The sequence below is a fragment of the Pseudorasbora parva genome, chromosome 22 (genome assembly GCF_024679245.1).
Source record: "Pseudorasbora parva isolate DD20220531a chromosome 22, ASM2467924v1, whole genome shotgun sequence".
Taxonomy (NCBI): domain Eukaryota; kingdom Metazoa; phylum Chordata; class Actinopteri; order Cypriniformes; family Gobionidae; genus Pseudorasbora; species Pseudorasbora parva.
Window position 1 is genome coordinate 39,490,815 of NC_090193.1, and position 15,861 is coordinate 39,506,675.

At 40.9% G+C, this 15,861-nt stretch overlaps 1 protein-coding gene across 3 annotated transcripts in view; it reads left to right on the plus strand.

Annotated features, from left to right (window-relative positions):
* sptbn1 (spectrin, beta, non-erythrocytic 1) overlaps positions 1-15,861 on the plus strand; it is a 154,725-nt gene that overhangs the window by 46,453 nt on the left and 92,411 nt on the right. The window contains exon 1 of one of the 3 annotated variants that reach the window (XM_067431373.1): positions 10,435-10,796. The exons of the other annotated variants lie outside the window; for them this stretch is intronic. Coding sequence (XP_067287474.1) covers positions 10,682-10,796 — 115 coding nt within the window. The 5' untranslated portion in view covers positions 10,435-10,681. Of the gene's footprint in view, positions 1-10,434; positions 10,797-15,861 lie in introns of those variants that run through there. 3 annotated transcript variants of the gene reach the window in all.

The following is a 15,861-nucleotide window of genomic DNA, read 5'->3' on the forward strand; positions in this document are numbered from 1 at the left end:
ATAATGGCGTCTAAGCGATTGTGGTGTTCTGTTCTTGGGTGTAATAATGAACACAGCAGCCATTTTGATGTTGATTTATCTGATATATCGATTTGATGCGGTTGAACTTGCACAGATGTGTCCTGAGAGACTCGCGTTGTCAAACTTTCTCCTGTTGTCTAAGCAACGCTTCACACTCAAAGCCCCCACAGAACAGAGGGGTGGGGTTAGCAAAGCTCATTAGCATAAAAGGCACATGCACAGAAACAGAAAATGGCATTATACAACCCCTTTAACACTGGCTCTACTAGAGCAAGTTTTAAAGCTTGAATGTTGATTATTTCCTCATATTCTCCATTGTTGCAGCTTCCCTCTTCCCAGTCTGTCAGTAACTCTGTTTAGTTCCTGTATCTATGAAGCCCCTCCTTCTGAAAAGCACACTGTGCTCTGACTGGTCGGCTGGAGCAGTGTGTTGCGATTGGTCAAGGGATTCCAGCATGTTCGGGAAATGTCCCGCCCCTTAACATAACTGGCAGTTTCAACACACTACCAACCAGGCTCCGCCTCATTATTCTGCACATTAATTATTTAAATGAGGAATATCGTGAGCAATGACTGTAAAAAAATATATATGACGTATTGCCCATTTTAAAACCTAAAGTCGTTCGTCGCCATCTTGGCAGGTTCACTCCCGGATAACTGAAAATGGGCAAAGAGGCGGGACATGGGTGGCTGGTTGCTGAAGCCACACCCACCTAGCCCGCCCATAGTGGCAATCCACCTGTCACTCAACTGGCCACGCCCTTAATTATGCAGAACTTCAAAATTATATTAATCCTTTTGCTGCGTTCACACCAGGCGTGACTTCCGCAAATAAATTAGGCCATTTGCGCGTAGTTGGACGATTTGAACATTTTGAGTTTACTCGCTTCATTCGCGCGTGACATTCACAACAGACACATGTTCGACGTGGATTGTTTTAAAATACGGGGAGTAAGCTCAATTTGCCAGCTTAAGGTAGCTTGTAGTCTCAATAGGATCAATTCAGAGTGATTAGGAGACTTTTTTTTTACTCACCAGATTGTTTGACCTCCTCACTCACTTTCTTCCAAACAAGATTCTTTTTATTCTTGTTTCTATAAAGTATGAAGACGTATTTTTAAGGCTCCTGGTGTTTACATGTGATTTTGCCCTCATTGATGTCACTACTAGAGCTAGCTCCTGATTGGCGAATATCCGCCAAAGTTCAGATTTTTCAACTCAAAAGCTCAATTTGCTTCTTTCGCACTGCAGAATATCTATTCACGTCTTTTTTTGATTTAACATGTAACACGCTTATCGCTTCATTCCCGTCTGGTGTAAAACACACCATTACAGTCGTCATGAAGGCCAAAATTAGCTACATAGGCCAAAACCACTTTTTGTACCAGGCTGTAAACATGTTTTTTTTTTCTGCTGTAAAGTTGGGCATTTTAACATGGGGGAGATACAGATTTGACTCCCTTTTTGGTCACTTCCATGTTGCATTCAAGAGAGACCGCTGGAGGTTACAGCTTGATTGTGACATGAAGACTACAATGCAGGAGTTTCAGGAAACATTTAAATGGAGAATAACTCTCAAACGGAAACAATACACACTAAAGAAAGATGAACAGGGGCGAAAAAAGCATAATATTTACGGGGCATAATATTTACGTTTGGCAACATTTTGGTGGATCACTAATAACCAGAGGCACTAAATTACAAACTTCACCTTTAAACTGGTGACATCTGCAAGTTTTCATACTGAGCAAGCCATTAAATTTGACATCAAGAGTTGCAGGAGGTAGTTTTGAATAGTTTGGCGCACATTTTTATGATGACTTTTATTTAGCTTTTGACTTGGGCCAGAACCTACTCAGCAACACTGCAGTTTATTTTGCATTGGTTAGCAAACCTCATGTATTCCACTCTATTTTAAATGGAAGCAGAATTGTGTTTGCTCTCGCGCTGGTCTTTGCGGTCTCATTGCACTGTCATTGGCTCAGATGGGGAGTCAGATATCACACTCAGAGGTCTGATAAGTCAGGAATCCCCCGGCAGAATCCGGCATACCACACTAATGTGGACCATGTGCTTGAGGATGAGAGGGCTCCGACATCAGCCCCCCCCCAACGGCACAGGGGCGCCAGATCCAGGCAAAACGGCCCGGTTAATTGTGTTAACCCAGTCTCTTTACTCTAAACACGAGCATGTGCAGGATTTATTATGAACTGATTCTGACACTTGGTTGCATTTTGTAAGAAGCTTGTTTTTTATTAAACTGCACAAACTTATGATTTGAGTTAACTTAATGTCCTCTGCGGTTATTGTATACAGATAGACGGATGGATGGATGAATTGAATGGATGGGTGGATGGATGGATGGATGGATGGATGGATGGACGAATAAGTAGATGGATGGATGGATGGATGGATGGATGGGTGGATGGATGGGTGGGTGGGTGGGTGGGTGGACGAATAAGTGGATGGATGGATGGACGAATAAGTGGATGGATGGACGAATAAGTGGATGGATGGATGGGTGGGTGGGTGGATGAATAAGTGGATGGATGGATGGATGAATAAGTGGATGGATGGATGGACGAATAAGTGGATGGATGGATGGATGGATGGATGGATGGATGGATGGATGGACGAATAAGTAGATGGATGGATGGATGGATGGATGGATAGATGGATGGATAGATAGATGGATGGATAGATGGATGGATGAACTGATGGATGAATGATAGATGAATAAGTAGATGGATGGTTTGATGGATGGCTGGACGGATGATAGATAGATAGATAGATAGATAGATAGATAGATAGATAGATAGATAGATAGATAGATAGATAGATAGATAGATAGATAGATAGATAGATAGATAGATAGATAGATAGATAGATAGAAAGTCTACTTAGATATAATTAACTCTGTTGTCTTGAATAATTAAGGCCCCTCGGGTGCCTAGTTTTCCACACACACACACACACACACACACACACACACACACACACACACACACACACACAGGGTTTTGTCAAGTACTGGTTTGTGGGGCAGTGGACTAGTATTCCACCAATGAAACACGAGCATCTGAATTATTGACCGGTGTCATGAAAAATAAATGATCTGGTTGTCGGTGCTCGAGTGACTGCTGGTCCGCCGCTCTAAACTCTCCTCATCCTCACTGTACGATCCGTACGCTTTAATGATGATCCGTCAGGTGTTTATTCAGCTTTTAACTCGATCTCAGATGGTTCTTCTAACATCGCTACAACTCCAATGGAGCCAATAGTTGACATAAAGTACAGAGAGATTGACATAAAAGGTCAGATCAATGTTTGAGCTCATATTGAGAGCTGACTTTAGCGTTTTCCAGCGGCCATTTTTTGGATCACATTTCTTGTTGGCCTCCACTGCAAAAAAAGCTTTTCTTACTTAGTATTTTTGTCTTGTTTCTAGTCTAAATATCTAAAAATTCTTACATTAAGAAACATTTACTAGACAAGTAAAATTATTGTCTTGTTTTGGGAAAAAAATAACTCAAAATTAAGAGAGTTTTTGCTTAAAATAAGCAAAATAATCAGCCAATGGGGTAAGAAAAATAATGTTGTTTTAAGATTATTTAGCTTATTTTAAATGCGTGGTTCCGTGGTTTTTTTCTAGGCTTGGTTGTGTTTATGGGGCGCAGTATAACACTTCTTAATACTTTTTTTCTTGTCTTTTTTTTTTAAACACTGTATTTTTCTTCTATTCTCCCTTTATTCCACACCGCTGTCTGTCCTTTGAGCGGCTCGTCTGCTTCCTGCTTCTATGAAGCCCCTCCCTCTGAAAAACACAATGGTCTTAGATTGGTCAGATGGCCAAATGTAGTTTCCTGTAATTTTATTGGCTGAAGTGCCAAGCACAGGTTAAGGCCACGCCCCTTCCCATTACGGGCAGAAGTCACATCTGCGGAGACTAGCGAGGGTTTATGATGTCACAAACCCAGGAAGAAGCTCGTTGTAGTCCAAACCGGCCATTTTTGTAGGCAATAAACTGCCGTAACTTTAAAAGACAATATCTCCGTTTGCATTGAACTTTCAGCGCTGTAACTTTGCAGAGACTGTTTATGCTCAAGCAGCGACATTACACACTAACTAAAGTTAGAAAAGTCAAATCGCATGCAACCACCCCCTTACAGCAAAAACTCTCTTATTTTTCCCCAAAACAAGACAATACATTTTGCTTGTCTAGTAAATTCTTCTTGTTTTAAGAATTTTTCGATGTTTTAGACTCAAAACAAGACAAAAATACTAAGTAGGAAAAGCATTTTTTGCAGTGACTAGGCTGATATACCAAGAGAAGTATCCATATTTCCCGGAGTAGCTCCGAGCGTTTCATCTAATGTAATAATGGGATGGAGTTTGAGTTATGGAATGTCTTGGTTTGCGTGTTTGTATGATTGTTCATCTCATAAAACAAAGGTCCTTCCTGTCCTTCCTCTTTCCTTCCTTTCCTGAGTTTCTCGGCCAGATGTCACTGAAATCACCCCACTTAGCTTTCAGAACATGGCCCCACTTTATATTAGCTGGCCTTAAGTATTGTGTACTTACTGTGTTCAAATTGTATTGCAAAGCACTTTTGCTGATATTGAGGTGGATGCGGAGAGTTAGGGTTAGGTGTAAGGGAAGTGCCAACAGTGTAATTACAAATGTAACTACAGAAATTAATTACAGACCTAATGACATGCAGGTATTTTTTAAAATGTAAGCACATTGTAAAAACCAGAGATGGACAAAGAACACAACTTCATTACTTAATAAAAGTTTAGGCTACTGGTCAAATATTACTCCGTTACAAGTGAAAGTTGTACAAACAGATTTTTACTTGAGTAAAAGTACAGAAGTATTTGTTTTCAAAAGTACTTAAGTATCAAAAGTAAATTTCCTTTGTCAACGCATTATTTGTATTATAGTTGTATAAATGCACATTATGCCATCATGGTTTAAGCCAGTCAGTGACGCTCCATCTGACACACTAGCATACGACTAACTTAAACTCATTTAAATACTTGTAGAAAAGTTACAAAGCTGCTGTCACTTTAAGGCCGAATGCACGGATCCAATACACTGATACACATCTGATATTCTCACACTGTTCACCTTCACTGAAGACAGAATCAACTTTGTTTATGTGAATCCTCCACTAAATGAGCATTTGGACATCCGTCTTCTTCCATTTTGCTCTAAACTATAAATCAGTGTTTAATAAATGCTGTGAAATCATTGAACTTCACGAGACTCTACAAGAGTGATTCCTGAAAGGCTTTCTGCAAAAACCCAAACACCTTTTAAAGAAGAAAAAAATCATCACTGACTTTCAAAGCGGCGACAGAAACGACTTTCGACTTCGAGGACCTTGATAGAAATGTAGTGGAGGAAAAAGGACGATATTTGTCTTTCAGATGGAGTGAAGTTAAAGTCATAAGTTTTCAGAAAAATAATACTCAAGTAAAGTAAAGATACTCAAAAAGTGTCCTTAAGTACAGGACTCGAGTAAATGAGCTGAGTTACTGTCCAGCTCTGGTAAAAACATGTATGTACACAGTAAGTGCACTGTATCAAATGATTAATTACAAAGTTAGTACATAGCAGTTAAGGCCACCTAATATAAAGTGGGTCCCAGAATGCATTAGATCACCGTCAAACTTGGATCCAGACATTTTTGGGCTGTTAAATGGATCGGCTCTGCTGAAATCAGCACATTTGAGTTCAGCGCTTGTGTTGCGTTACAATCGAATTCCTCAGGAATCGTGGGATTGTGCAAGTACATTTTTATAAGATCACAGTGGAGCATCATGTGAGATTTTGCAGAGAACTGTGTCTTCTTTGACTTTTCCTAAGGAGCGATTGTCTCGGCGCCAACAGAAACAAGCACTTACATACGTTCATCTCACTATGAGTGAAAAACAACACATCTGAAATGCATTTGTGGGAAATCTGCGCTCTGTTGCACATAGTTCTTCATTATTTGGAGATCATATCCATGTAGTAATCCTGGTATTGATTAGAAAACACCATGATGTGAATCCACCAGCGAGACGCGCTCCTCTAATATGGATTATCTAGACTAGACTGGATCATGTCAGGAGCTCTATTTAATGCAGTTCACTGAGGGTTTGGGATTTGACCATTTTATCCATAAATCCATAGATGTTTTAGCCATATCTAGAGATTTTGACCTGGATCAGTAAACATCAACCTAGCATTAAGGTGACCCATCAGATTTTCTTCAGAAATTATACAAATCTATTTGGACATATTTTTTTATGATTTGATAAAATTTCATAATTTATATAAATATATAATTACATTTTATAATTTTGTCCCCCTTTATTTCTGCATCACATTGTTTTGTCTTCATTCTTATAATATTTATTATATATCATCAGATAATATAAAATTGTAAAATGTGTATTTATATAATACAAATTCATTTATTTTTTAATATTTTATAATCATTTTTATATATTAATTTTTTTTAAATAAAAGTAACAATTTCCCCCCTTTATTTCTGCATCAAATAGTTTTGTCTTTATTGTTATAATATTTATTATATATCATCAGATTATGATAATAATAATAATAATAATAATAATATTATAAAATATATAATATCAATTATTTTATCTTTTAAAAAAATATTTTTTTATTATTATTAATATTTTATATATATAAAATGTATTTTATGCTGTACAAACCAAATTTTCTATCCCCTTACACTGCCCCTAAACCCACACACACACACACACACACACACACACACACACACACACACACACACACACACACACACACACACACACACACACACACACTGCCCCTAAACCTACCCATCACAGGAAACATTCTGCATTTTTACTTTCTCATAAAAACTCCTCCTGTGTGATTTATAAGCCTTTTGAAAAGTGGGGCCATGGGTAATGTCCTCATATTTCACCCTCTCCTGTAATACCTGTGTCATACCCATGGCATTATACACATTTGTGTCCTCATATTTATGTGTGTGTGTGTAAAGGTAAATACATTTTACAAAGATATAAAATCTTATAAATAATTATATCCAACCACAAATAATTTCTTCATAAAATCTTCCCCCTTTCCCGGTTTGATTTCCCATCAATTTCTGACATGTTCATCCGTTTATCTTCAGATTATTCCTCTGTGCGTTTGAGTCTTTCAGAGGGAAATGCTGCAGTGAGTGACTAAACCGTCTTCCAGGAAGCGTCTCCTAAACTCGTGGGCTGTTTAGGATGATTTCAGCTCGGAGTCAGACTCACTTGTGACCGAGAACAGAAGTGCAGATGGAGGTGAATTAAGCGCGCTGATGGCTCCTGGGGCTCCTGAGGGACACGTGGACGTCTTGTGACTTCACAATGACACAACTGACTGTTTTCTGCACAAATATCCCTCTCACTGCCGGCCCAGATCCACCACACCGCCCTCAGGCCTCAATCCCACGCTAGACTCACTGACGAATAATTCAACATTTGTTTAATTTGGAAATACAGGATCATGGGACACATTTGGTCACATTATAGCTTATCTCATGGTTCCTTGAGGAAGCTGTCTTGTGGAACCATCGAGTACTGTGTAAATAATAGTATATTAATATAGCATTCGTTCAGTATGATGAAACAGTATATGCACTATATTGCCAAACGTTTTGGGGCGACTTTACTTTAAAAACTTTAAAGCCATCCCATTCTTAGTCCATTTGGTTTAATATGGAGTCGGCCCACCTTTTGGTTTAGGAGTGTGTTTATGGGGATTTTTGCCCATTCCTCTAGAAGCTCATTTGTGAGGTCAGGCACTGATGTTGGACCTGGGAAGGCCTGGCTCGCAGTCTCCACTCTAATTCATCCCAAAGCTGTTCTATCATATCTTTATGGAGCGACCCTTTGTGCACTGGTGCGCAGTCATGTAAGAAGAAGAGGGGGCTGTTCCCAAATGGTTCCCACAAAATTGAGAGTATGAAATTGTCCAAAATGTCTTGCTGAAGCATTAAGAGTTCCTTTCACTGGAACTAAGGGGCCAAGCCCATCACCTGAAAAACAATATAATCCCCCCTCCACCAAACTTTACACATGGCACAATGCAGTCATGCAAGTCCTGTTCTTCTGGCAACCGCCAAACCCAGACTCACCCATGGGATTGTCAGACTAAAGCGTGATTGGTCACTCCAGAGTCCAGTGGCGGCTGCTTTACTCCACTGCTTCCCACGCTTTGCATTGCTTTTGGTGATGTAAGGCTTGGATGAGCTGCTCGGCCATGGACAGCAGCGTAGCACCAAAATTTGGGCCCTGGGTACAAATCGTCTTGCTGGGCCCCCGTACCAAATACCATAGTGATACCAATGGGTGGGGTATTGCATTTTTATCATAAAAAACACTTAAAACTTAAACAAAATAAGCTATACTCTGATTAATGTATATATATGTATAGAAAACTGACTTCTAAGGGGCCCCCCCTGCCTTGGGCCCTGGGTACTCGGTACCCTTTATCCCCCCAGTCCGACGCCCCTGGCCATGGAAACCCATTCCATGAAGCTCTCTCCGCTGTTCTTGAGCTCATCTGAAGGCCACAGAAGTCTGGAGGTCTGGAGCTGTTGACTCTGCAGAAAGTTGGAGACTTCTGCGCACTGTGACCCTCAGCATGTGCTGACCCCGCTCTGGGATTTAACACTTCGTGGCTGAGTTGCTGTTGTTCCCAATGGCTTCCACTTTGTTCTAATCCCACTAACAGTTGAGCGTGGAATATTTAGTAGTGAGGAAATGTCAGGAATGGCCTTATTGCACAGGTGTCAACCTATCACGGCCCCACGCTTGAGTTCACTGAGCTCCTGAGAGCGATTGTGTGTATTTATGTATATCACTGTACCATGGTAAACCCTAGTACTTTTTAAGGCAGTGCAGAACATTTTACATTTGTTATAAATGTTGCCTGATATAAAAACGTTGATGAAGTACTAAATTGTACCAATTAGACATAAAAAACATCATATAAAGTTTGTTAAAGCTACACTGTGTAACTTTTTTTAGTTTATTCTTCGCTAAAAACACTTATATGTGCTCATTAATGTATATTTACTTCTTTCAAGTGATAAAGTATTCTGGTAAGTTTATAATATGCCATTGAAAACACATACGGGCGAGGGGTTCGAATGCCGGTCGCCATGTTGCTCCTCCATCTTGAAAGTACAGTAGCCAAAGAGGGACATACCCGTAAATTCAAGCTTCGCCTTTCACGTTTTAACACTCGATGGCACCGTGTCGAATGTGAAGAGGGGGATTGCCATGTTAATCTTGGACTAAATCAGCCACCGTAAGAGTTCAAACGAAATCAGAATTGAGAGGAACAGAAACTAATATTCACTGGATGGTCATAAACCTTTACACCGCTAGATGAGGAAAATATCACACAGTGGAGCTTTAATGGTCATGTTTTTTTGGATTTTTTTAATTCGCTGAGCAAATTTTGTTGGAATTCGAAAGTAAATAACATAAACCGGTTTCTTTAGTAAGCAAAAACAAATGCTTGATTTTTTGCCAGCAACAGTGTTGCTGACAGAAAACAAACCCGCATTTCATTGCTTGATTTATAGCATTTCATGTAGCGTTTCATATCAGCGCCACACTCCCATAAAAACACTCCTTAAGTGCCTGTAAATATCCCATGATCTTTTTTTCCTCCTCATTGTGGCTTTTAATTCACCTATGAGGCCCTCCTGCTTTGTATCACGTAATGAAAAGCAGACGGGACCGTCGTGACAGTTCCTCCTGGATCTTTACTACTCCTGACGCGGCCGCGTGAGATTCCTGAGAGGGAATTAGAGCAGATGTTTGCTTTACAGCGGCGTGCAATTCAATAGCCAAACTTTGAGAGGCAGTTCAAAGTCTGCATTCATGGCAGTTTTCTCTCCTCACCTTGCAAACAGATGGACGGCGGGGGGGGGGGCGAGAGCAAGAGGAGGAGGAGGGGGTGGGGAGGGGGTGGGGAGGGGCCGACGGAATTCCAGGCAAACGGACCTTTAGGCAGGATGGAAGTTAGCTCAACATTCCGAGGATCGCATTCCAAATTTCTTACGCGACTTTGCTGGTGTTGCATGACTTAAATAACAATGCATGGAAATGGGCCGACTTCCTGCTAAACCTCCTCCTCCCCCCATCTTCTCCGAAAACTTGGTACGTCCCGTCTTCTCCTCCTCCTCTTTCATTGTAATGAGGTGGTGACATCATCTGCAAACACACAGGCTGCTGAAATTACAACCCTTTTGGCCTCCTCTTCGGCTCCGTTAAAGGCGCCTCACAGAAAGATTCAGACCAGCCTCAGTTTGTGGTTTGCCATCCCATTTCCTTCAGTCCTAGTCTCCCCTCCCTTGTATGACAGGAGGAGGGGCGTTAGTGTTGGATTTTGGGGGGAGAGGCTGCTTTTGAATGGACAGAGAGGGACGAACAATCAGAGAGACAGCAGCATGCATGTCTCCTCTAGGACACTAGCCCGGGACGGAAACCGTTCACTTTTTGGATTTTAAGCGAGGCTTTTTTTTCCCCCGCTGGTGTTGCTTCCCATTCCGTGGTTTTCTGGGAGGTTGGGAAAAATCTGGAAATAGTTTTGCTCTTGGTCAGGGATCATGGATTTGGAGTGGGCGTCCGGGGCCCCTGAGGGCTTTTACCAGGAGCCGAGCTTCCCCGCGCAAATGCCCTTTAACTACAACCAGCTCGAGGGGCGTTTCAAACAGCTGCAAGGTAATGCATTGTTTATAGGCATTGCTACGCCGTGCACCGTTATAATGCAGATAATCTAGTCCTACAGCACAGCAGTGTGATTTAATAGATGCATACACTCTAAAAAAAAAAAATTGCTGGGTTGTTTTAATCCAATGTTGGGTCAAATATGGACTAACCCAGCAATTGGGTTGTTTTAACCCAGCGATTGGGTTGTTTTAACCCTGCGGTTGGGTAAAAAAATTTGCTTAAGATAGCCCAATCGCTGGGTTAAAAGACTCAATTGCTGGGTTGGTCTATATTTGACCCAGCATTGGGTTGTTTTTTACCCAGAGTGTAGAAAGCAGGGGTGTGTGTGTGTTACTCTCCCCATAATCCTCACAGAAAGGGGTGTCTGGTGGAATTGCAGACTGGATTAGTGCAAAGGATTTCATACAGTTGCTTTTCATGCAAACATTCCACTTAGGTGTTTATTTGCACGCATGCATTTCATGCAAACATGCTGCTTTTATGCTTGACCTCCCTTCCCCAAAATCACCCGGGAGCCGAGTCAATAAGAGGGCAGAATGGCTCGTCATAGACAACAATGGAAAACCCGGGAAGGTGGGAGGGGTTGTTTTGTTCTGCTGACTATCACGCTGATAGTGGCATGTTTCTTAATGCCGCGGCTTCATATGCATTTCAATCGCGAGTGCTAATGAGTGCAGCCGTTTGAGGTCTTTAAGAATAAGATGCACGTTAGGCCTTTATTGCTTGAACAGTTTGACAAAGCATTTGCATTGTACCGTGCATGCCTGTTATAGACACTTTACACTTACGCTGCATTGGCCAAACTGGTTTTGCAGCTTGAGGAATTGTGTGTTACTCGCATCTTTTCTAATAGATCGATAGATGTGCACGAGGCATTTGGCACTTCACACACTCAGCGATTTCACACATTTACGCCGTTGCTGTCGTTTGCCGTTGCTGTAGTGCAGATGTCTCCCCAGACCTCTGGGTTGGGGTTTTGAGGCTCAATGCATGCTTTTACACTGCAAAAAATGCTTTTCTTACTCAGTATTTTTGTCTTGTTTCTAGACAAAATATCAAAAAATTCTTACATTAAGAAACATTTACTAGACAAGTAAAATTATTGTCTTGTTTTGGGAAAAAATAACTCAAAATGAAGAGAGTTTTAGCTTTAAATAAGAAAATAATCTGCCAATGGGGTGAGAAAAATAATCTTGTTTTCTGTTTGAATTAAGATTATTTTTCTCACCCCATTGGCAGATTATTTATCTTATTTTAAGCAAAAACTCTCTTCATTTTGAGTTATTTTTCCCCAAAACAAGACAATTACGTTTGCTTGTCTAGTAAATACTTCCTGATTTAAGAATTTTTAGATGCTTGGACTACAAACAAGACAAAAATACTAAGTAAGAAAATCATTTTTTGCAGTGTACACATTGCTTCTAATAACCCAAGCATGCCTCTGAAGAGTCACACATGCATGAGGAGATTGCACAAGTACGATTAGTAGGAAACAAGTCATTGCTCTGATATCAGTAAATAAATGAATTACGGGCCAGTTTGAGGTCATGCTGGTGAGGTGTGATGAGAGATAAACCTCCATAATGGGATGAATATTTACATCTATGCATTTAGAAGATGCTTTAATCTAAAGTAAAGTGTTTGTGTGTAGCTAATTAGTAACTCCCATTGGTCCTGTCTTTCTTTTAAGTGGTTTAGTGCTGAAGACTTGAGCTTTTACCTGTGATAGATTGAGTGATCTCAGGCTTGTTAATAACTTAAATGATACATAAACGCATTGCTGTCGCCACCCTAAATGCTTTAAAGTTTGTCATGCATTATTCATAATTTCAGTTTACTACTTCAAAATTGCCTATTTAATCCAATGCATCACTTGCATTTTCTCTGTAGTTATTTATGAAGTTGACTAGCAATCTATGAGTGAAAGTCGTTTAAATCATATACACTCTATAAAAAAAAATGTTGTTAAAATAACCCAAGATGGGTTGAAAATTGATAAACCCAGCGATTGGGTTTTTACCACAGCGATTGTGTTGTTTTAGCCCAGCGATTGGGTTGTTTTAGCCCAGCGATTGGGTTGTTTTAGCCCAGCGTTTGGGTTGTTTTAGCCCAGCGTTTGGGTTGTTTTAGCCCAGCGTTTAGGTTGTTTTAGCCCAGCGATTGGGTTGTTTTAGCCCAGCGTTTAGGTTGTTTTAGCCCAGCGTTTGGGTTGTTTTAGCCCAGCGTTTGGGTTGTTTTAGCCCAACGTTTGGGTTGTTTTAGCCCAGCGATTGTTTTAGCCCAGCGTTTGGGTTGTTTTAGCCCAGAGATTGTTTTAGCCCAGCGTTTGGGTTGTTTTAGCCCAGAGATTGGGTTGTTTTAGCCCAGAGATTGTTTTAGCCCAGCGTTTTGGTTGTTTTAGCCCAGAGATTGTTTTAGCCCAGCGTTTGGGTTGTTTTAGCCCAGAGATTGTTTTAGCCCAGCGTTTGGGTTGTTTTAGCCCAGAGATTGTTTTAGCCCAGCGTTTGGGTTGTTTTAGCCCAGAGATTGTTTTAGCCCAGCGTTTGGGTTGTTTTAGCCCAGAGATTGGGTTATTTTAGCCCAGCGTTTGGGTTGTTTTAGCCCAGCCTTTGGGTTGTTTTAGCCCAGCCTTTGGGTTGTTTTAGCCCAGCGATTGTTTTAGCCCAGCGTTTGGGTTGTTTTAGCCCAGCGTTTGGGTTGTTTTAGCCCAGCGTTTGGGTTGTTTTAGCCCAGCGTTTGGGTTGTTTTAGCCCAGCGTTTGGGTTGTTTTAGCCCAGCTTTTGGGTTGTTTTAGCCCAGAGATTGTTTTAGCCCAGCGTTTGGGTTGTTTTAGCCCAGCGTTTGGGTTGTTTTAGCCCAGAGATTGTTTTAGCCCAGCGTTTGGGTTGTTTTAGCCCAGCGTTTGGGTTGTTTTAGCCCAGAGATTGGGTTATTTTAGCCCAGCGTTTGGGTTGTTTTAGCCCAGTGTTTGGGTTGTTTTAGCCCAGCCTTTGGGTTGTTTTAGCCCAGCGTTTGGGTTGTTTTAGCCCAGCGATTGGATTTAATATTTACCCAACGTGCTGGGCGGTTTTATTTAACTCAAATATTGTTTAAAAATTACTGTATTGATTGCTTAAAATTAACCTAACATACCTTGGAAATAAACGTTTATTAATACGTTTAATGAATAATAATTAAATAATAATAAATTGCTTGTTAATAAATGTTCACTTTTTGATTATTGTTGCCTCTAATAATTTTTTAAAATTTCCAACCCATTTTGTGTTCATTTAGGGCTAAGCCAGCCATACAGTAATTTTTAAACAATAATTGGGTTAAATAAAACTACCCAGCATGTTAGGCAAACATTTAACCCAACCGCTGAGTTTGTCCATTTTCAACCCACTTTGGGTTGTTTTTAACCCTGCATTTTATAGAGTGTGCCTTTTTTATATGTGAATGCGGACCCCATTGTGGATTTAAACAGTTAAAATGCAACTCTGGGTTATGCACATGTTAGATTGCTTTCACATTGACATGTAGCATCTTGTTCCTCAGATGTGATGTTTGATATTAAGATATTTAGAAGTCGCAGCCGCCAAAGCCAAGAAGTTCATTGTTTGATTATGCATCATAAAAACCAATGCAAGAGCATTCTTCAAACCCTCAAGACAGTAGAGATTACAGCCAAGATAAATGACACATTCTTGGATTTCTTGTGCTATTGTGGACGCACTTCAATATCTAAACACACGATCCTGCCAGCTTCTATTTCCACAGATAGTTTACTGACGTTAAGGGTGCGTCCAGCTGATCTCGGACCCTTTTGGACTGCACTACAGGCCAGTTTTGCTCATAGGGTTGCGTGCTGAAGCAGATCTTTTGTCCTCTGTGTCTTCCTGCCAAGCCGCCTGCCTCTCAGTCTGGTCTTCTCAATGACCTTCTGTTCGGCTTTTGGCACAGATATGGCTGGCGAAAGCGAGACGTAGTGAGATGTCGGGCCTCAGAGCGTTCTGAATGGCCTGGCAGGATTGGGTCAGTGTGAGGATGTGAGTTGTTGGCTCTTAAAGGGATGGTTGAATGAATGAATGAATGAAATTATTTTATTTTGAGCAATATATAAGGATACATAACAAAGGCAATAAAGAAGCATTTTGATTAGTCTGTCCAACTAGTTAAAGGTAGCCTGACAAGCCAGAGCCACATCAAGATGTTTGGTCTGGAAACTCACCATTGACAGCTCAATCTGAGGGGCGGATAAACGGCTGTCTGTCAAACTCCCTCTGCACGCGATAGGATAGCGCTACAACCAACCAGAGCAACGAAGGTGAAGCAGAGCTGACAGATTAAACATTCACCGTATCCGGTCGGCTAAACTCAGAACACATCTTCCCTTTTTAAGAATGACTTCAGTGCCGTTCTTTGTTCTTTTCTCAGAGAAAAGCTTAACTCAAGTCTTCCAGAGTCGCGGTCAAAGCTGATTCGAAAGACCGCCGCCGTTCGCCAGCTTCTGTGTTTACTAGAAGCACGCAAACGCAACTCGGCCGTCGTCATTATGGCCCCGCCCGCCGACTCTATACACAATGTGATTGGCCCGGCAAGAGTTTGGTGAATACAGCTCAGAAGGGTATTGAGAGTTGCTAGACGACACTCGCAGGCAGATTAGATTTCTAGGCTAAGTTAAAGGGTTAGTTCACCCAAAAATGGGTCATTCAGGTTTTTGAGCTCATGATTGATTCATTCAAAATTGATTCATAATTCGGATCGCCAATGTCACGTGATTTCAGCAGTTTGACACGCGAGTTGAATCATGAATCAATTCGCTGATTCATAACCGTTTGAATCTTTATCTGAGGATTGAAAACAAACGCGGAAGAGAAGACAATGCTGAATAAAGTCGTAGTTTTTGTTATTTTTGGACCCAAATGTATTTTGGATGCTTCAAGAGACTCTAATTAACCCACTGATGTCTCATATGGACTACTGTGATGATGTTTTTATTCCCTTTCTGGACATGGACAGTATAGTGTGCATACACTTGCATACGCTCTCGGACTAAATATAAAATATCTTAAAC